The sequence below is a fragment of the Pinus tabuliformis genome, chromosome J, assembly GCF_031772625.1.
Source record: "Pinus tabuliformis cultivar Carrire ecotype Pingquan chromosome J, CPIR1, whole genome shotgun sequence".
NCBI classification, from domain to species: domain Eukaryota; kingdom Viridiplantae; phylum Streptophyta; class Pinopsida; order Pinales; family Pinaceae; genus Pinus; species Pinus tabuliformis.
The window spans coordinates 1,581,608,353-1,581,631,295 of NC_142295.1; the positions used below are offsets into that span (position 1 = coordinate 1,581,608,353).

General features: G+C 40.6%; 1 protein-coding gene across 2 annotated transcripts in view; it reads right to left on the reverse strand.

Moving 5' to 3' along the window:
* HCF136 (photosystem II stability/assembly factor, chloroplast (HCF136)) overlaps window positions 1-22,943 on the reverse strand; it is a 354,415-nt gene that overhangs the window by 147,834 nt on the left and 183,638 nt on the right. For both annotated transcript variants that reach the window (XM_089379786.1, XM_089379787.1), the window contains exon 6: window positions 7,468-7,542. In XM_089379786.1, the coding sequence (XP_089235912.1) occupies window positions 7,468-7,542 (75 nt within the window). The remainder of the gene's footprint in view (window positions 1-7,467; window positions 7,543-22,943) is intronic.

Genomic DNA, 22,943 nt, shown 5'->3' on the forward strand with positions numbered 1-22,943 from the left:
CATTGTCCAATACATACACGATGATGATATAGAGATCAAAACAAAAACACATAACCAAGGAAGCTAGAAATGGCCTCTACAACAAAAGTATGTGACCAATACTACTGGCTACTGCTAGAGTTGCCAACATCATCTGGCTCAGTGTTACTTGGGAGCGGGAGCGAAAGCGGGGAGCGGGAGCGAAAACGGGAGTGGGAGCGACATTTTCAGAAGCTCCCAGTTTGGGAGCGAATCCCGGAGGAGTTCGACAACCAATGTCAGTAACATCAAGGTACATAGAGGGATTGGTGTTCTTGATTAAATACGAGTTCCATACCCTAATACATGACAAAATTCAATGGAAACATTGCAATTCCCTAATCCTGAAATCCTGAAAAACTGATAAGTCTGCTAGATTTTGAATGAAATCTAAAATTCTACTTTCTCCATATGAAATCCAATGAGGCTAGAACCACTCTCAAACATCCTAAGTCATTTCATGGTAATGTTAAAAATTTAAGTAAAAGGATGAAAATGAAGATTAAGGAGAATGTCACTTTTACTTTAAGAATTTAACATTACCATGAATAGCACATCAATACTAGGGATCAGAGTCAGACAGGGAAACCCATGAGTCAGACAAGGAAGCCCAAGGAGTCCCCCACACTCAGAAAAATTAAAAATAAATAAATAAATAAAAACGGTTTTTTTGGGTTCACTGGCCGCTGTCTATAACCCCGCCGGGTTGATACGGACTCGGTCGAGCCGACCAGGTTAATACCGAGCCAGTCGAGTTGTGTAACAACTCGGCCAGCCGAACCGGTTCAATGGCCAAGTCAAATTTTTTTTGACCAACTCGGCCGAGTCGGTTCCGAGCCGGCTGGGTTTAAAAACACTACTGATAAGCGGCATGGGGATTGAAATTCTTCAACATATACTTTCTTCCCAACAGTGTTTTAAAAGCCGGTCGGCTCGGAAACGACTCGATCGAGTTGGTCTGAGCCGGTAAAAAAATTTGCGACTCGGTCGTCGAACCGGTTCGGTCGGCCGAGTTAAGACTGACCCGGCCGAGTCATGGCATGACTCAGCCGAGTCAGTCTTAACTCGGCCAACTTGGTCGAGTCCATATCAACTCGGCCGAGTCCGTATCAACTCGGCCGAGTCACTTCATGCGGCCAATAAACCCCTAAAACACATTTTTTTTTAATGTTTTTTCTGAATGTGGAGGACTCCAAATGGTCTTATTAATTGGTTTTTTCGTCTTTGGGGTCCATTCCCCTCTCCTAGTATTGATATGCTATTCAAATTTCATGGTAATGTTAAATTCTTAAAGTAAAAGTGACATTCTCCTTAACCTTCATTTTCATCTTTTTACTTAAGTTTTTTACATTACCATGAAATGACTCAGGATGTTTGAGATTGGTTCCAGCCTCATTGGATTTCATACGGAGAAAGTAGAAATTTAGATTTCATTCAAAATCTAGCAGACTTATCAGTTTTTCAGGATTTCAGGATTGGGGGATTGCAATGTTTCCACTGAATTTTGTCATGTATTAGGGTATGGAACTCATATTTAATCAAGAGCACCAATCCCTCTATGTACCTTGATGTCACTGACATTGGTTGTCGAACTCCTCCGGGATTCGCTCCCAAACTAGGAGCTTCTGAAAATTTCGCTCCCGCTCCCGTTTTCGCTCTCGCTCCCCACTTTCGCTCCTGCTCCCAAGTAACACTGAGCCAAATGATGTTGGCAACTCTAGCATAGCCAGTATTACTGGTCACAGACTTTTGTTGTAGAGGCCATTTATAGCCTCCTTGGTTATGTGTTTTCGTTTTGATCTCTATATCATCATCGTGTATGTATTGGACAGTGCACTGGGTGCCATTTTGATATAATGGATATATTCATGAGCCTACTTTGATCATATGTTGTCTTCTATCTATATTCTAATGCTGTGTGTTTGGAAACATGAATGAAAATCTTTAAAATTATGTGTTTTTATAAAAAATAAATATTTAATGTATTTTTTACAACGACCGAGTCATTGAAATAGAGCCAGCCGAGTCGATACCGAGTCGGAGTCGGAGTCGGAGTTTTAAAACATTGCTTCCCAATGAAGAAAACATCATAGCCCTTGTTTTGTAACTGAGACACAGAGAGTAAGTTCATCCCCAGTCCAGGCACATGCAGCACATTGGTAGCTTGAAGCCTATCCCCTGCTTCTGTTTGAAAAACTATAGTACCTCTTCCTATGGGGGTATATTTTGACTTATTTCCCATGGTGATTTGGAAGTTCATTTGTTCTTCTTAGTAGCTCGAAAAACATTCTCTTATTCTTGTCATGTGCACAGAAGCTCCACTATCAATATACCAAACCTCTGAGGAAGCAGAAATTACCACCAAGCAACTTCTTCTTCCAGTCTAGAAGCTAACATAGAATAGTCGTGATCCATATTCTTCATGCTTTCCTCTTTCCCAGGAGAACTGTGTGAGTCCTTTTGAGTTGCTGCTCCAGCATCATGCTCCCGACTCATTGCAGATTCTCTAATCCCGTTTCCCGATCTCAGCTCTAATACCATGTAAAATTTCCAAACAAGAAATTCTACTGCAATAACTGATTTATTTCTCCTACTTATTTTCCACAATAAGTTATTTACAAAACCCTTTAGTAAACATCAAAGTAAATTCTACTGCAGTTGTCACATAACAACATAGGGAAAAGAACAAAGAAATACAAGCACAAGAATCAATCACATCAACACAATTATTTTTGGACAAACGTCCCCGGAAAAACCCAATGCAGGAAAATCGGTGCAGCAAATGAGGGTTTATTTATTAATCTTCAGCAACAACCTCTTTATAAGGAATGATTCTGCAAAACATAGAGAAACTTCTGAGAAACAACCTGACATAATTTTTCTCCTCAATTTGGAGAAATTTTGACACCCTATAGACCCTCCAGCCTTCTCTGAATCATCTGCATGAGGACTGCGTGAGAGCTGCGTCCCTAGCTACGCTGTCTCTCAGAGCTCTCCCTCTGCGCTGTCTCTCTGATGCACTGCGTCACCTCCTCCTCAGTCTCTGACTGATGTTGATGCCCTCCTCTTCCTTCACCTTGCAACTCTCCCTCTGAAATCGAATTCTTACTCCTTGAGAATCGATTTCCCTCGGGTTACTGAGTATTTGCCCAGTGTATCTTTAGTTGACCCTCAAGCCTCCTATTATACTTTTATTGTTGACGAATCAACGGTCGAGATTAAGTCTCTAATAAATGGCTAAGATTAAATGAGACTTGATCCTCGTCTCTTAGAAGCTTCTCACCCATATTTTCATTAATACCCACTAATATTTTTATTTTCCTAAGTTTAGACTTAGGAACCCCTTTAAAAATATTAATTATTTTAATAAAATACAATCCGGGCGAAATTTCACCAAATGATTTTTGGGTATTGGAGATCTCATGTGTTCTAGCCCCTCCACAAAATTTTGGAACTAGAGCACATCCGATGCTAGCCAAAATCAACATGAAGAATCTGCGTTGTTGTTGACTCTGCACTGTGCCACTTTGCACTGTTGCCAACACTTCACTGCACTCCTCAACACCTGACTGCTACTAGTCTGCAACTGCCACTCTGGAATCTAACTGTAACTCTGACATTGATCCATCCTGCTACTGAATACTATGGTCCCCATAGCAAGGTAATGATACATGAAGAGGACACCTCAATGGACCTTGTCCATGTTTGTGCTGCTCTAGGACTACAGCTCTAGATCGCCCCACCTCTCTCCTGGAGGTATAGCCACAAATCGAACCCTTGCCCAACAATTCGAACAGCTTGTCTAGGTACTGCGTCGCACCAAAACATTTTGGCCTGTTGCTCACTCTGAACAACGAAATTCTCTTCTTCTGCTTCTAAACTTCCCGGCTGATCAAACGCTTTGATACCATGTGAAAAATTCACTACTCAAATCCTATTGCAACAACTGGAAATTATTCTGCTAATTGTTAATTAACTTAACAATTTATTTGCTATGGAAAATACTAAATAAATCACACTGCAACCTTCATAAATAAAACTGCGGAAAAATAATAGTGCCAGAAAGATGAGAAATATGCTAGCACACACACATCAAAAGTAACAGATATTTTTGAGCAAATGTCCCCAGAAAAACCCAACTTGGGAAAACTGGTGCAGCAGCTAAGAGTTTTTATTATTATGCAGCAATGAGAAATTCCGAGTACAATCTAGATGCCCAATGTTGGCTATCCTACAGAGAAAATACTGGCAAAAATAATCTTAGGCAAATTACCCTCACTCTGAGCAATCCCGACATTGTCTAACCTCTGAAAGGCTAGCCGTCCAACTTGGCCTACGTAGGCTCTACGTCAACCTGATGTTGCCTGTCACACGTGCTTCTTGAATCGATTGCCAGTCTAGTCGTCTTGCATGTTGCCAACTGGGAAAATGCTTCTTTGGCCCTTTGGAACCTCTGCCTAGCCTCTAGAACTGAAAACATCTTCTTTCCTTAGCAAATCAAACTTCCCTCTGAAGCCTCTGCACTACCTTTACACGGCCTCCTGGAGAAATTTCGGCCTTTCTCTGCAATGCACTCACCGGATCTAGAAATCTTCCCCCAGCTTCACTGTCTCTGCCCCTCTCAGTCTCTGCTTCCCTACTAAAGCTCGAACTCTTCTAGCATTGCTAGCTCTCTAGAAAATCAAACTCTACAAGGAAATCGAACTCTCTGTGGTTCTCACAAGTATGTTCTCCATCTACCCATCGACTTCTTATTATAATCCTTTGTTGGACGTCCAATGGCCAATATTAAAAGTTAATCAAGGGACAAGATTATTTCTCAGTCAATCCATGTGAGTTTCTAGATGATTCACGCCTTATCTCAATTAATTATGATTAATTAACCGCTTCTCCTAAGTTTAGACTTAGAAAATAATTAAAAATAGGATAATAATCTAATTGAGACACTTCTAGGTGGAATTTCCATAAACGAATTCTGAGTTATGGAGAACTCATGTGTTTTAGCCTCTCCACAAAGTTTCAAGACTAGAACACCTCTAATGCTACAAAAACTAACACATCACCCAAGAAACAAGAATTGGCTTCCACCTAGATGATCAAACCATATAAAATATCGTTTCAAACTCTATTTCTCTCTCTCTTTCTCATTTTTGGCCCTTCAAGGCAAGCTGCTAGGGCTAGGGCTAGGGCTCAAGGCCGGGTTCAACTAAGGGGAAGACATTGGCTTCTTGTGAGGTGTTTCATGTGGATTGAACCTAATTGCATCAAAATCTAGCCTTTTTCGCAGTTAAAACATCCTCCTTAGGGTTGACGGCACAAGCCAAAGGTAGTTTTTCACTAGGAAACCTTAACCTAGCATCAAGGCTTCAACTTAGGGCTTGTTGAAGGCTTGCGGCTCCTTTGTTGATCATATTTATTTTTCATAAGCCGTTTCTTGGTCTTATATGCCTTTCTGAGCCTCTTTCATTGCCTTTTCCTTAAACCCTAAGCTATAAATACCTAGCTATAAGTACCTTTGATAGATCTCTTGAAGTGCATGTTATTCCTTGTCTTATTGGATTGTACCTTGTCCTTAGTCTAAGTGCCCTTCTTGAGCTTATCCCATTCATCACCTCTGAACCATTTCCTTAAAATATCTATTAGATGACTAATACCAAGAATCCCCCCTTGTAAAAATCCATTAAAGAGCAAGAGGTGGTGTGTTGTGGTGACATTGGGCCTCCACCTCAGTGTTGTCCCTTGGTCTATTTTTTCTCTTGTGAGGGCTCTCACAAGGCCCACTAGATATTGACGTAACAGGTACATCTAGAGATTTAAAAGTTCGCATGCACTCTTCCTTGAGAGCACATGTCCCAAAATTGGAGCCACTATTATTAACTACATTGCATGAGGATTGTATATGTGATTTAGATCACAAAAATTAGATTGTTTATAAGTTGTAATGATGGTTCTAGCCTTCCAAAGGATGGAATTATGGTGGTCATTGGTTCAGCTATGCATCATGCTCTTAATGGACCAATTTTATGGTGGTCAACTAGTCATATTCTAGTCACTATCACTTTGTATTGCATGGTTACTTCATGTCTTAATTGCGAGTGTCCTCTAGCATGGTAGTGTATTTGCTTAGTATATTCGTAGTTTCGTTTATGCTCCATAACATTTCCATAATTTCACCTAGAAAACTTATTTGTTACAAGCATATCTTCACTTTCTAACTATATGGAATGCACTTCACCTTTACAATTCCATCACAATCATCATTTTACCTAGATAGTTTTTTTATCACATCACATCTCTACCTTTCACCTAGGTAAAATACACATCACATTCACATTTCACTTCATCTCCATTTCCTAGGAGGCACATAACATCTTTTGCTTATAATTCCTCACGTCTTATTCCCTATTGGACCCTCACTTTTCATATTTCTGCTTTTCCATATGTAAACATACCTAAATGGTTTAGGATATTTTAACTAAATCCTAAAACCTTAGGTTGAATGCTTAATTATTGGCTTAATGGCATAAATTTGACTTGGTTCAGAGATTTCAGCAAGTGTATTTTCCAGAGTTGAAGTTTTTTGCAGCAAACTGGCAGATTTTTAAATTCAGATCACTAGGCATGCCCCCATAAGATTAATAAGCACTAGCCCAAATCGAGATGGATTGTGTAAAGTGACATTGGCACTTTCCCTAAGGCGTCTTCGATCCCCCTAGGATTAAATTCCCCAAGGGTACTTTCAAATGATAATATTTTCTTTGCTATCCTTGCTTTGAAGAACATTTTCTTCTTCCTTGCAATCCTTCCTCTCAATTTCAGTCACTCTTAAACTTGGGCATGCTCCTATCTGTTTTCATTCATATTTAATTCTCTTTATACACATCCTTGTCCACTAAATACTTTTGAACATTTTCCTATTCATATTTTGTGAACCATTTTCATCATTGTCTTCAACGGACTCAAGTTTTGCTCTTTGCCCATCCACCACGGTATCTTTGGAAGTATAATCCATTTGTTGCTTCATTAGACAATGAACCAAAAATGTACTACGCCATAAAATAAAAAATAATAAGGTCATCAAACAACATATGACAACATAATCAAAATCCATTAAATAGTAAGATCTATTACAATTTTTTACTAACAACCTTGCATAAGATTGCTTTTAGAAAGGTCTATATATTTTAGAAATAGTTGTACAAACCAAGCAAGAAAATGATATAATCGAAGTTGCATCATTTACTAAATTGTGAACCAATAAACATTGAAATCATAGGTGTATTGACCCTCAAATATTACTTGAAGAAACCAATCTAAGAAGAATAACTATGGTCTTCAAAAGGTGATAATTATTAATATTGGTTGCAACTTTAAATATTGAATGATTTATTAGATATACCATTTGTAACAAAACCTAAAAATTTGTGAAGATACACAACAATTTTCTACCTTTGAACGATACCCAACATCAAGAATTCCAAAACCCCTACTTGAAATTGGTACTTCATCAAACTCCTCGGTGATCTGATTTACAATGAAATAAGAAGTTAGTCATATTCCCATAATAATATACTAGAGTGAAGTATTTTCTAAGTTCCTAAAAAATAATAAAATAACATAAGATAAATGCCACAACAAATGGACTAGATAGAACCAATACTCTAAAAAGAAACTAGGAAGCGAAAAACAATACAACAAATGACACAAGCTAGCCAACAAAACTCGAGAATTTTTTGAAAGCAGATTTGACATCCATTTGCTACAAACCAACATCGAGGTTAAGTATCTAATCCATGCATCTTTTTTAAACAAGTATGCATATGCACCTAGGATGCTATATATGTTTTAGCTGTTATCCCCTCACATTTGTTGAAATTTTGATGTTTTATGTTGTAACAATCACTTATTACAAAACTTATTTCTGCTGCAATATTAGATAAGCAATTGTAGATAGAACATAAATCTAATGCACAATAGAAGACAACCAAGAATACAATGAAACATGGAGAATTTAGGTCCAATGACCAGGCCAAAACCCAAAAGGGGAAAACCCAACCAGCTTCTTCTTCTATTAGAAATCAATTGTTCGGCAGAAATACAGAATACAATGAGAGATCAAAAGAATGAGTAAGTTCACCCAAATCTGAACAAATTGTACCGTGAAGATCACTGGTAGCAGCAGCAAATGCACACAATGAGTCAACCTTCCCTTCAACTGAATCAATACTGAAACATTGAAGCACTGAATCAACCTTGACTCACCAAGTTTCTCTTACTCTTCAAGACTCTCTCTCTCTCTGTCACACACACGCACAATTCTTCTCTACACTCTACTCTCTCTTTCTCAAGTTCGTAATCTCCTTTCACAATGCACAAGTAGTGAGTGGAGAAACAAAGAGGCACATATATATAGGAGGAGCTAGGAATCCATGCCATAGAGTAGGAGTAACTTGCATGCCTTGAGGAGTGTAACTCATGCCCATTTAGGAAAAGTAACCCATGCCATTAAGGAGGTACACATGCCTTTGTAACTTATGCTTTTAAAAGTGTGTAACATATGCATTAAAGAGTGTGTAAGAAGAATCTTTTATGACATGCTTTTATTAAGTGTAAGAGATCTTTTATGACATGCTTTAATGTGTAAGAGAGTGAGAGGAATATGTCATGCCACTAATGAGAGTGTAAGATAACATTATTGAGAGCCATGATTGAGTGACTTGAATTTTTAAAAATAATAATAATAATAATGATAATATTGATGATTAAGTCGAAATTGAACTATAAGGATTGTGTAACAGCCCTAGTCAAAAATTCATGTAATAAAGTTATAAAGACAAAATAATAACCAAGGTCATGGGACACGTATTCCAAGTTGAATGTTGGGCAAAAATATAGTGATGGGGATCACTTGTGATTAATTAATGGCTACAGAAATTGGCAAAGGCTTTGAAAAGGCATGAGGCATTTATTGGCATTTTATTTATGAAAATAATGGAAAATAGGAGAAAAGGGAGGTGAAAGGTCACAGGTTGCATGTGAAGAGGAAAATGAAGGAAAATAATGGAAAATTGAAGAAAATATAGGCCTCATTAATTAAAAGGCTTTTGAGGATCAGTTTGTAGCTTTTTGTTAGTGTTAAGCTTTTTGTCAGTTCAGTTTTGGAGCTCTCATTTTTCCATTCTCTCTCTCTCATACTATTGGACACTTAGAGTTTTCTTGGAGCCCTCTTGGAGGAGTGTGGCATACTTTGGATTTGGAGCAAGAAGGCAAAGGAAGAGTAGGAAAGCGCAAGAGGACATCGAGATCAACAACTACAACGGGTTTTGCTTGCAGGTACCGAGTTGCATGTATGATTTCCTTACTAGTTTTGGCATGCATGGCACATGCATGTCGTTTCTTAGTTATGATCTATCATTGGCATGGAGGATTGCCATTTCCTGGATAGCCATGGTGTTATGGGTTTCTTTTCTCTTGTTTTCTAGTTGGTTCTCATGTTCCTTATGGTTGTGAGTTGAGTTATTAGTTCCTGGAGCCATGGTTGCACAAACGCTCTGGAAGCCCTGTAATAGCTTGTGTTGAGTTACTAGTCTTTGAAGCCTTGGTTGGACAAATGCTCTGGAGCCCTTGGTGGGTTGAGTTACTAGTCTTGGAAGCCTTGGTTGGACAAATGCTCTAGAGCTCGGAGCAGTTGTGAGTTGAGTTACTAGTCTTAGAAGCCTTGGTTGGAACAAACGCTCTGGCGCCCTGTATAGCTTGGGTAAAGACCAATCTGGTGATTGTTAGTGATGTTCGACCGTGAGGTGGAATCACTGGTTGAGGGTTGAGATGGTTTGGCCTCTAGAAGCCCTAGTTTGGTTTTGTTTGATTTGTTTCATGAGATCCCACATTCATGCTTGGAATATGGCGCGGGGGTGATTGGCTAAAAGAGAGATTTGGTTCAGCCCAATCTATGGTCGAGTGGTACGTGGAAGTCCCTAACTTGGTTGGATTTTCATATGTTAATAAGAGCTCCTTTTCCTTGGTATTTTCATGAGTAAATGTGCTTGATATTATGTGGCTTTAATGGTTGTTTCCTCATTGATATATCTCTGGTTATTTGCTAGTTATAAGGATGTTTTGTGATAGTTATGATGTATGGATCTCATCATTTTTTGTTAGTATATGAAATGTTAGTGAATGAATGACCTAATAGATAACAATGTAGCTATTGTGAGGAGATATCAATCCTCTTTGACGATTCTCAGATAAGTATGAGACCCCTATGCTCAGATCTGTTATTGTGACCTGTAGATTACATGTTCTTGATGTGTTTGACGAAATGCCTGTCATGGTTAGTAGGGGTCAAATCAAGTCCTTGTTCAAGTGCTTGCATTAGTAACCTTGTTTCTATGTTATTTATCATTTTTGGAAGTTTCATGAAGTTCTAAGCAGTGGCCTGAGTCCTGGCCCTGAAAAAGTGGCTCAAAATTTGGGGTCGTTGGTGCTGAACTGCCTAAAAAAAGGCCACAGTCACATGGATGCCTTGTTGGGGGAGCGACTGGAGGGTCCCAGTCGCATGCATGGCTTGTCATGGGAGTGACTAAGGCTCTAGGGAAGTGAAAAAGAAAGTTCTCTCAAGGGTTGGGCACCTGAAGGGGTTGGTTGGCTCTTGAAGGTTTTGTAGCTTTTGAGGAAGGCCAGTTTGGTCTTGTCATGTCAGTTCCACTTCCTTAACTATACCTGGGCAGTTGAATCATATCATAGTAACTCTTCGTCATATGTTTACCCCGGTGGACTGATTAGCTTGGGTAAATGTGGGAGGAGAGTGTTACAGATCGATTGATGATCAGAAGGGATTTTCCATCAACAATACTTGATTACCAATTGATGCAAGGTGATTTACTATTTTTGGAAATTCATACTTGAGACATTCTATTTTTAGAAATTCGTCCCTGAGCTATCAAAATTTCAACACTCCCTCTCAACTAGGGAGGAATTTCTTTCTAGAATAAAAGATCTCTGCTTTCTCTGCTCTGTATCATTTACCACAATGATGTTTCACTCTAATGAAGAAGAATCATCATAGCAGAGCTCCGGATACCACCCTATAGTCACTTGGGGGGATCACCACTTGCCAACATATGACAAGGATCTCGCACAACCAAGTCTCATCTCTGCTTGGGGGGATAACCCACTTGACAAGGATCTCACACAACCAAGTCTCATTTTTGCTTGGGGGCATTCACTTGTCAACACATGATCAAGATCTCGCACAACCAACTCTCATCTCTCCGTGGGGGGATCCACTTGTCAACACATGACAAGGATCTCGTACACCCAAGTCTCATCACTGCTTGTGAGGATCCAATTGTCAACACATGACAAGGATTTCACACAACCAAGAATCATCTATGGTTGGGGGGATCCACTTGTCAACACATGACAAGGATCTCGCACATCCAAGGCTCATCTCTGCTTGGAGGGGTCCACTTGTCAACACATGACAAGGATCTCGCACATCCAAGGCTCATCACTGCTTGGGGGGATCCACTTGTCAAAACATGACAAGGATCTCGCACATCCAAGGCTCATCACTACTTGGGGGGATCCACTTTTCAACATATGACAAAGATCTCGCACATCCAAGGCTTATCATCCATGACCACCCTCTCTAGGAAGGGTCACATCTGTCAGTCCAAATTGCTCTCTGAAAACCAAGAACTTCCCTTTCGGCAAAGGCTTAGTAAGAATGTCGGCGATTTGGTCATCAATCGCTATATGATGGGGTCTTACTACTCTTTGAACCATCTCCCGAATATAGTGATATTTGAACTCAACATGCTTGGACTTGTCATGGAACACAGGATTTTTTGCAACTCGAATCCCACTCTTACTGTCACAGTAAATTGTTGTTGTGTCCAGAACATGCTCGAACAACTCTCCGAAGAGCTTCCTCGACCATATTGCCTCACAGTTAGCCATGCTAGTGGCAATGTACTCAACTTCAGTCGTGTTGAGGGCTACAAACTTTTGTTGCCTGCTCATCCAAGATATCATGGCAAATCCTAAGCTAAAGCAGCACCCAGGCATGTTTTTTCTATCAGTAGAGTTACCAACCCAATCAGCATCCGAGTATCCATGTAGTCTTATATCACCACACTATATTTCAATCCCAGATTGATGGTCCCATGCAAGTATCTTAGCACATGCTTTGCAGCTATCCATTGTGCATGAGATGGTTTAATCATATATTGCCTAAGAGTCTTGACCGTAAAACATATGTTCGGTCTAGTGTTCACTAAGAACATCAGTGCCCCAATTAGTTGACGATACTTAGAAGGATTTTTCAAATCATGACCTACAGCTTCACCGCATAGCTTCTTGAAGTTCATCTCCATTGGAGTATTCATGGATTTACATTCTGTCATACCAAATATTTCAAGCAGCATGAGAACATATTTTCCTTGAGAAAGTAAAATCTCACTAGGTTTCTAACATACTTCAAGACCCAGAAAGTAGTGCATTAAGTGAAGATATTTCATTTCAAATTCAGAAGCTAACTCCCTTTTACGCTAGAAGATAAGAGGTTCACTACCAGTCAAAAATAAATCATCAACATATAATACTAAAATCAAAGGCATACCTTGGACTATCTTGAAGTAAATATTTGGATCAGCATTACTTCTAGTAAAACCAAGCTTCATTAAGAAGCTATCAATGTGGTCATACCAAGCTCTTGGAGCTTGCTTCGAACCATAAAGGCCTTTCTCCGGTCTACACACATGAGTTTTTTGGTCATGTACTTCAAATCTTTGTGGTTTCTCCACAAATACTTCATTGAGTAAGCCATGCAGAAAAGCAGTGTTCACATCCATTTGGTCAAGGGACCATCCTTGGTTAGCAGTGTGAAAATTTCTAAATAGAAATCCAACTATAGTGATTAATATTATTTCTTTTACTTATTAACTCAAAAATAAGTTATTACTGTGTTCTTACGGAAAATATCGAAATAAATTCTACTGCAACCTTCACAATTAAAATACTACAGAAAGTAAATGCAAAGAAAAATATTGGCACAAATACAACCATGATGACAGTTATTTTTGAAAAATAGTACCCAAAAAAACCCAATGTGGGAAAACCGGTGTAGCAGATGAGGGTTTCTTTATTATTCTTCAGCAGAAATCTCATGTACAAGTTACAACCAGCAGAATAGAAGAGGATTCTCTGTGAGAAAATTTACATACGCTTCCTGACAAGTCTCTAATCAAGGAGAAGTACTTTTCTTCCCTCTGCGTTTCACTGCGTCCCAGCATCAACCTTCCCACATTGTCCCAGCATCAACCTTCCCACATTGTCCCATCATCAAACTTCCCTGCGTTGTCTCTCCCTGCATCACAGCTTTTGCATTGTCCTCCCTCTGCTCTGCGTCTTCTTCTCTTGCACTCCCGACTGATGTTGATTACCCTCACTCTCTTTTCCACCTGCAACTCTCCCTCTGATTCGATTTTCTCTTGCCAAACTTCGACTAGTGAGAAAATCGATCTTACTCGGGTAACTGAGTATTTGCCTGTGGTGTGTTCTCCAAGTGCCCATCAGGCCTTCTCTTATAATCCTCTCATTGATCAATCAACGGCCCAGATTAGATCCTAATGAATGGCTAGGATCATATTGACTTGATCTCTGCCTTCTTCTAGAAGTTTCACCCACAGTTTAGATTAATACCCATTAATTATTTTAATTTCCTAAGTTTAGACTTAGGGACCCATTAAAAATAATTAATTATTTTAATAAAACTGTCTCTGAGTGGAATTTCCCAAAACGATTTCTGGGTATTGGAGAATGCATGTGTCCAAGCCTCCCTGCAAAATTTGAGACCTAGAGCACATTTGATGCTACCAAAAATCAACAATCCCTCTTAGCGAGGAATGTGCTCCAGCAATGCAACCTGCTGAACCATCACCCTGTTCTATAACATCTCCCTTTGCACTTGTTGATGTTTGACATCCTGCCCACCAACTACTGCGCAAATGTTGCATCTGTACTACTGCTGACCCTGCCACTGGTCAACGTTGCATCCCTACTACAGCTCCCTCTACCACTGTAATTGAGAAATCAATTGTCGCTGCTACTGAAATGGATTCTCTACCATACCCATCTGCTCTCTGAACTGAATGAACTTAGCTCTTCCTAGAGCCTATGTGAGTATGTCTGCTACATGATCTCTTGTGGAGACATATTGTAGCTGTACTGCCCCACGTTGAACACAGTCTCTAATAAAGTGACATCTAATATCAATGTGTTTCAACCAATCATGAAATACTGAATTCTCAGAGAGTTTGATACAACTCCGATTATCATAGTAAACCATGGTCGCTTCCATCCTTTTTCTGAATAAACTCACAAGCAGTTTTCTAAGCCATATAGTTTTGCACGTAGCTGTGCTGGCTGCCATATATTCTACTTTTGTTGAGCTCAGAGCTACCGACTTCTGCTTCCTGCTGCACCAAGATATCATCCCTGATCCAACACTGAAGCAGTACCCTGAGGTACCTTTTCGGTCTACTGAACTACCTACACAATCTGCATCTGTGAACCCATTCAATCTGACGTCCTCCCCTCGAGAGTATCTCAACCCCTATCTGACTATTCCACGCACATACCTAAGAATGTGTCTAGCTGCTGCCTAATGCACTCTTTTTGGTTCCACCATGAACTGACTAACAGTGTTGACAACAAAGCAAATGTTTGGCCTAGTGTTGACTAGATACATGAGTGACCAAATGAGTTGTCTGTACAAGGTGGGGTCCACGGTTGATTTGGGGTAGCATCAAATGTGCTCTAACCATGAAAATTGGTGGAGAGGCTAAAGCACATGAAATCTCCGACTCAGAAACGGTTTTGGCAAATTCTACCCGGTTAAGGAGATATTAAAATAATTAATATTTTTAATGGAGTTCCTAAGTCTAAACTGAAGAAAAATAAAATATTAATGGGTATTAATATAAAACTGGGTTAGAAGGTTCCAAATGACATGGATCAAGCCAAATCAAATCTTAGTCGTTGATTAAAGATGTAATCTCGGTCGTTGAAGGACCAATAGGAAAAGTATAAGAGGAGGCTTGAGGATCGATTGGAGAACACACCAGAGTGATCAGTCATTCGATTTTCTAGAGCAGGATTTGCTAAGAGAAATCGAATCAGTGATCAGTTGCGGCGAGGAGCAGTGAGTACGAGACAGAGAGGCAGAGATAGTGCCAAGAGACCAGCGCAGAAGTAGAGAGAAGCAGACATTGAGCCAGAGGGAACCACGCAGAGGCAGAAGGGACTGCGCAAAGGCCAGAAGAGCCTGCGTCATCCACGCAGAGGCTGCAGGAGTGACGCAAAGGGTCAGAGAGGTTGCACAGAGCCTCAAAGGGCTGACACAGTGAGTTTTGGGCTAATGCAAAGGCTAGGAGAGCTAACGTTGAGCTTCAGAAAGTGTTGGAGAGGGTTTTGTGGAGCATACTTTCCGAATATCTTCTTCCGAATAGAGAGGTATTACTGCCAAATTATTTTCTCTGTCAGGTGAGTCGGTTTGGCACCTAGTTGCATTCAGAAAGACTGCATAATAACACAACCCTCAGAATTGTTGCACCGATTTTCCTACATTGGGTTTTTTCGGGGACGAGTTGTCCAAAAACAACGGTGTCACTTGTGTGTTTGCTATTTCTTTCAGCTATTGATTTGTAGATGGTTGAGATTGTATTGTGCTTATTTCAGTATTTACATGTTTAAATAACTTGTTCGTAATTAACAAGTAGGAGAAATAAACCAGAGAATACAAATAAAATTTCTAACGGGTAATACATAGAAATTTCAACATCCACTTCCTTGTCTCCTGATGCATCTATTTTCTTCGAGTTGGTGATCATGGGAGTACCCACGGGTCGACAATCCTGCATTCTGAATCTTTTCAGAATCTCTGTAGCATATCTTCCTTGCCCAAGGAAGATCTCCCCATTCTTCTAGCACACTTCCAACCCTAAAAAATAATGCATCAACTCCATATCCTTCATGTCGAATTCAGCTTCAAGATTCTTCTTTCAATCCTGTATGGGCCTAGATGACCCTGTTAAAAACAAGTCATCCACATATAATACCAAAATAAGTGGCTCATTCTCTACCATTAAATAGTAGAGATTGGGATCAACATCACTCTTGAGAAATCCCAACTGCTGCAAGTAACTATCAATCCGACCATACCATGCTCTGGGTGCCTACTTGAGCCCATATAGGGCTTTCTTTATTCTGCATACATGAGTTCTCTTTTCATGAGTTTCGAAGCCTTCGGGTTGTTCTATATACACCTCCTCTTCTATCACCCCGTCCAAGAATGTTGTCTTGACATCCATCTGGTGAATCTCCCATCACATTTGAGCTACTATGGATATAACGGATCTGATAGAGATATAACGATTAGATGGGGCAAAGGTCTCTTCATAGTCTATTCCTTCTTTTTGTGTGTACCCCTTTGCCACAAACCTAGCCTTATACTTCTCTATACTACCATGTGCAGCATACTTGATCTTATAGATCCATCTTGATCCTACAACTGATCTATCCTCTGGTCTAGGTACTACTTCCTAGACATCGTTCGTCATGATAGAGTTGTACTCTTCTACCATGGCATCCACCCAAACTTGGTGTTAAACGACTTCCTGAAAGCTAGAGAGTTCTTCAACCTGAGCTACCAATGCCTAGTATCTGTCAAATTGTCTACGTTGCCTTTTCTCGGTTCTAGGAGCTCAAACAAACTCCTCTGCGTCCCTTAGTGTTTGTCCTACTTCTCTGCTAATTCTACCATTGGTGGTAGGAGGCTCAATCAACTCCTCCTCTTGATTCTGTCGTTCCATCTGTTGAGAACTATCTATATTTCCTTCTTCTGAGGAAACATTGTATTGGTCACTATGCTCGATCCAGGTGTTTGTCCTCCTGCCCGTCCTCCTTGCTACCCCTGTTGCTGCTGGACTAATGGAACATCTACTGACTGACCTTCTGCTGACATCTCTTGAGATTTCCTAAAAGCTCTATCCTCCATGAACTTTGCATCTTGTCTGACTACAATCTTTCCACTGCAAGGAATGTAGATTCTATATGCCTTTGAGGTCTCACTATATCCTCTGAGATACCCCTTTTCTGCAATCTGATCCAATTTACTGCACTTGCCGTCTGATATGTAAGAAATATGCCATGCTTCCAAGTATCCTGAGATGACTGCCTTCTGGTTCCTTCCTTGTGATGACTCCTTCAGGGGTTTTCTTCCCCAATGCTCTATGAGGAGTTCTATTCTAGATATACATCCTCGTGTTGCGAGCTTCTGCCCATAAGAACTTAGGTAGGTCCTGATCATACAACATAGCTTTCGCTGCCCCAACAATAGTTCTATTTTTTTGCTCTGCTACTCCATTCTGCTCCGGATTATATGGAGTTGTCCACTCCCTTTTGATGCCCTCCTTTGCGTAGAAATTTGTGAAGTCTCTATCTGTATATTCTCCACCATTATCTGAACGCAATACCTTTATCTTTTTCGCTGTCATATTTTCAATGAGAGCCTTAAACTCTCTGAATCGATCAAAGACCTCATCCTTAGTCTTTAAGAAATAAATCCAGGTTTTTCTAGAGTGATCATCAATAAAGGTGACGAAGCATTTGCCACCACTAAGAGCTCTTGTGGACATTGGACCACAAATATCTGTGTAGCAATCCCAATACACATTCTGCTCTATTGTTACTTCTAGAAAAAGTTGTTTTAGCATACTTCCCTAGCACGCATCCTCGGCATAAGTCATCATGCTCACTACTAAGGGTTGGTACTCCTGTAACAGTGTCTCTGAGCATCCTCAGTGCTCCATGGTGTAAGTGTCCCATTCGCCTGTGCCATAATTCATTTCGTTCATTTTCACCATTATAGTTGCTACCTATCAGTGCCATTGGAGACTCAAGCTGCAACCTATACAATTTGTTGCTTCGAGTCCCAATTTGTCTCTTCTTCTTCCATCTTGGATGCTTGATGTATATTTTCTTTCCTATGAAGTACACATCGTATCCCTTGTCCTACTGGGACACTGAAATCAGATTCATTCCTAATCCTAGCACATGCAAAACATTCGTGGCTCGGATGTTGGTCCCTGCTTCTGTCTGAAATGCTATGGTGCCTCTCCCTACTGGTGTACCTTTCTGTTAAAATTGGCAACTAGGGCAAAACTCCATGTGGGCCACCTCATATATGGCAGCTGATATTTTTCCTAGATTCCTCTTGTTGAGAGGTGTAGGGTTGATCTAAAGATCATCCGATTTCGACAAGTATTTATGGAGATATGAATTTATTTGTAATTACTTAACAAATTGTCAAGGTCGGCCAACAACTAAATGTGTGGCACAAATCATATAAATACAAGTGAGATTGATTCATTTCAACTCATCTCATCATCTCTCATTCTTCTCTCTCTCCTTGTATGATTGGGTATACACAAGGAAGAGGATCTCTCACACGTGGGAAGCAAGAAGACGCAGGTTGAAAGAGGATGCGGGAAAGAGGATGTAGAAATTGTTGACTGCGTTAATTGAGGTTTTGGTGTGGCTACCTCTCCTAGGCAGGCTGCAGATTTTGGCGCAGAAACCGAGGCAATCTGACCTCTGGTTTGACCAGCGTTGACTGCCCTAGTTTTGGGCAGCAGGTTGACTTCAGGCAACAGCAGTTTGACTGTGTTTTTGGGGTTGTTCAAGGGCTATTTCTTTAGGCCGTTCAAGGGCTAGTTGACCGGAAATTGACCAAGCATATTGGAGGTCAATTTCAACTCATTTGTCCAAGTTTGACGTTGTTGATCTAGGGTTTGTTGCTACTGATATATCATTACAGAATTCTGATTTTGTATTATTTCTCTCTGCTGAACTATTGAAGATAAAAGAAGATTTGATCAAAGGGTTTTCCCGCATTGGGGTTTGTCCCTGGCTAGCTGCCACATCTTGTGTCTCTTGTCTTGGCTTGTTTTCTGTTGATCGTTTAATGTTCTATCTGCACTTTACTTAATGTATATGTGATTGCTAATATGTGGCTAATAAGAAGAAAAGAAGTAAACTGCTCTAAGCATAGAACATACCATAATTTAACATGGTATTAGAGTTGAGGTGAAGACAAAGCCCAAGCAAGAGCAAGAGCAAGAGCAATCACCGAAGAGAAGGTTAGCAAGGCTATCCTAAAAACTTCATGGAGTCCTTAGCACTCTTCCCCGCCAAAGACAAGCTCCGTGAAAAGTCTGACTATCACGGATGGAAGATGTCTCTCGATCTGACTTTAGAAGATCAGGAAGTGTTGAACCATGTGAGAGGCAATATTGTTGCACCTCCATCAAATGCATCTGTTGCTACCAAAAGAAAGTGGTCCAAGGGAGAAGTCAAAGCAAGGAAGATCATCTGGGACTCTATCGACAAGCACCTGGTGGCCTATGTTTCCAAGCTGACAACCTCTAAGGAAATCTACGATAGATTGGTGAGTTTATTTAAAGTTAATGATGCAAATCAAGTTCTGTTCCTTAGAAATAAGCTGAAGGAAATTAAGAAGGGCAAAGATGAGAGTATGCAAGCATATTTCTTAAGGATCACCGAGATCAAGAATGATCTCCTATCTATTGGGGAAGTAGTTCCTGACAGGGAAATGACTATCACAACTCTTGGAGGACTGCCACCTGAATGGTATATATTCAGGACTACTCTTCTCAACAATAATGTCATCCCAGGATTTGAGGAATTGATGGCTAGATGTATTCAAGAAGAGACAAGGATGGAAGAGCAAGAAATGCCCGCACTTAAAGGCCATCCCTCTACCTTTTCTTCTCATGCTAAAAGAAGAAACAATTTTGGGGCTAAATCCAAAGAAAAGGTTGGACCAAAGGGTGGAAGAAAAGGTCGGTGTTACAATTGCAACAAAATGGGACACTATGCCAGCGAGTGCCCTGATAAAAGGGACTGACACCATGACGATGACCCAAATCACTCTCAAGGCAATCAAAGGAATGGCGAGTCCAATGGCAGAGGTAAAATAAATGTCGTAAATCAAGAAAGAGGACAACCCTTCAAGAAGGCAAGAAACTTCAGGTATGAATCTAATGTTGTTAACAATAAGCAAGATGAATATTGTCTACCAGCGGCTCTCTCTACTACTGCTCCCCCGGACTCGCTGGGAGCTTGGCTTATTGATAGTGGTGCCTCAAGGCACTTCACTGGTTACAAAGAAGCTCTCTCCAATCTGATAGAAAAGAAGACCAACATGGAAATTGTTCTTGGGGACAACGCAAAATATCCCGTGAAAGGCGTAGGGAATGTCACTATTCAATTGAATTAGGGTAATACAATTCATTTGCAAGAAGTCCTATATGTACCTGATCTCAAAAAGAACCTGGTGTCTGTTTCGGCAATGGAGGACAAAGGCTACAAGGTAACCTTCATTGATGGCAAGGTACGTGTATGGAAAAAGAATTTTAAGGAAGCTTTCACTCTTGTGTTTTGAGTCGATTCATTATATCAGGTTGGAGGAAGTCCGCTAGGTGTCATGTCTTGTGACACATCACTTCAGTCCGAACTATGGCATCGAAGGTTTGCTCACCTTCATTATAAAGCTCTACCCAATGCAAGACAAATGGTGACAGGGATGCCCGAGTTCCGAGTAGAGAAAGAAAGTGTATGTCTTGGATGTGTCGAAGGAAAGCTCAAAAGGGGACCATTCCCCTCAAGCCAAAGCAAGACCTCTGATATATTGCAGTTGGTTCACTCAGACATATCTGGTATGATGCATGTGAACTCTTTGGGAGGATATTTATATTACCTCACTTTTACAGATGATTATTCTTGCAAGACTTGGATATACTTCTTGAAAAAGAAGGATGAAGTCTTCACTTGGTTTTTTCACTTCAAAGCCTTAATCGAGAATCAAACCGAAAAGAAGATCAAGATCTTAAGGACTGATAATGGGACTAAATATGAATCCATTGAGTTCCATGGCTTTTGCAAAGAGGCTGGCATTAAGAGGGAGACTACAACACCATATACTCCTGAGCAAAATGGTGTGGCGGAAAGGAAGAATTGTATGATTGTGGAAGTTGTCCGTGCTATGCTTCACGATCAAAGACTTCCGAAGTTTCTATGGGCCGAAGCTGCGAATACCGCTGTATATGTGCAAAATCGATGCCCTCATCAAGCATTGGGTTCCAAGACTCCCAAAGAGATGTTCACTGGTAAGAAACCTGGCATATCTCATTTTAGAATTTTTGGAAGTCCGGTATATTTTCATGTGCCGAAGGAGAAGAGGAATAAATTGGGTGCATCTGGAAAGAAAGGAATCTTCGTGGGCTATAGCGAAAACACTAAGGGCTATAGAATCTATGTGGTTGGTCAAAGGGAAATCGAGATTAGCCATGATGTCACCTTTGACGAAGATATGGCTCTTAGCAAAGTTGACAATCTTCCTACTCAAAGGGGATCTAAAGAAGCTGACATCAGGGAACCAAAGGAAAAGGAAGATGAGATGATGCCCGATGTGGAAGAACCTATGGATCCTATTGATCCCCCTCCGCAAGAGCCTACCTCTTCTATGAAGAGGCCTTCATGGCTTAGGGGGACACTTGATGATGCTAAAGGGCACGTTGCACCCAGGGGAACCTTTCGGGAAAGGAAGAAGTCGACCAGGTATCAAAGATACTTGACCATCATGAGCACGATCATCCTAAATGAGCCTTCGTCATTCGCAGAAGCTGTCAAGCATCAAGTATGGAAGGATGCTATGACTGAGGAATATGAGTCCATCATGAAAAATGATGTCTGGGATGTGATCCCCAGACCCCAGGACAAAGCAGTTGTCACTTCGAAATGGCTTTACAAGATAAAGTATGTAGTTGATGGAGGTGCAGAAAAGTATAAGGCTCGTTTTGTCGCTCGTGGCTTCTCTCAGAAGGAAGGTATTGACTATGATGAGATATTTTCACCTGTTGCCCAATATACCACCATTCGCCCGATCATAGCCCTTATTGCTTCGCAAGGATGGAACCTACATCAGATGGATGTCAAGACTGCGTTCTTGCATGGTTCAATCAAAGAGGATGTCTATGTGGAGCAACCCGAAGGATTTGAGATTCATGATCGAGAATCTCATGTGTGCAGGTTGAAGAAGGCCCTCTATGGGCTGAAGCAAGCACCCCGAGCGTGGTATGAGAGGATCAATAGCTACTTGATGAAGCTGGGATTAATTAGGAGTGAAGCTGACCCTAACCTTTACTTTAAGGTTGAAGATGACAATCCTCTCATACTAGTGTTGTACGTTGACGACCTCTTTCTAACAGGTGCAAACCCTCTCATTCAAAAATGTGAGAGGGAGTTGGCTTCTGAATTTGAAATGAAGGACCTAGGGCTGATGCACTATTTCCTAGGACTAGAAGTCTGGAAAAAGCCAGGGGAGATTTTCCTATCTCAAGGAAAATATGTGGTGAAGATATTGGAGAGATTCGGTATGGTGGACTACAAGCCCATGACTACCCCGATAGAGCTTGACTTCAAGAAGTTAAGCGGTAGTGGTGCCAGACCCGTTTTACAAAATGTTACCGAGTATTGTCAACTCATCGAAGCATTGATGTTCTTGGTGAACTCTCGTCCGGATATATGTTTTGCAGTCAACATATGGTTGAGCCTCACCACTCACATTGGATTGGTGCCAAGAATCTGTTGAGATATCTTTGTCGCACAATCACTAATGGGTTGAGATACACTGCCGGAGATGTGAGACTACATGGATACACCAATGCTGATTGGGCAGGCAGTGTGGTGGAAGAAAGAGCACTTCCGGGTGTTGTTTCTCTTTGGGATCTACCTTAATATCCTGGATGAGAAAGAAGCAGAAGTCGGTGGCTTTGAGCACT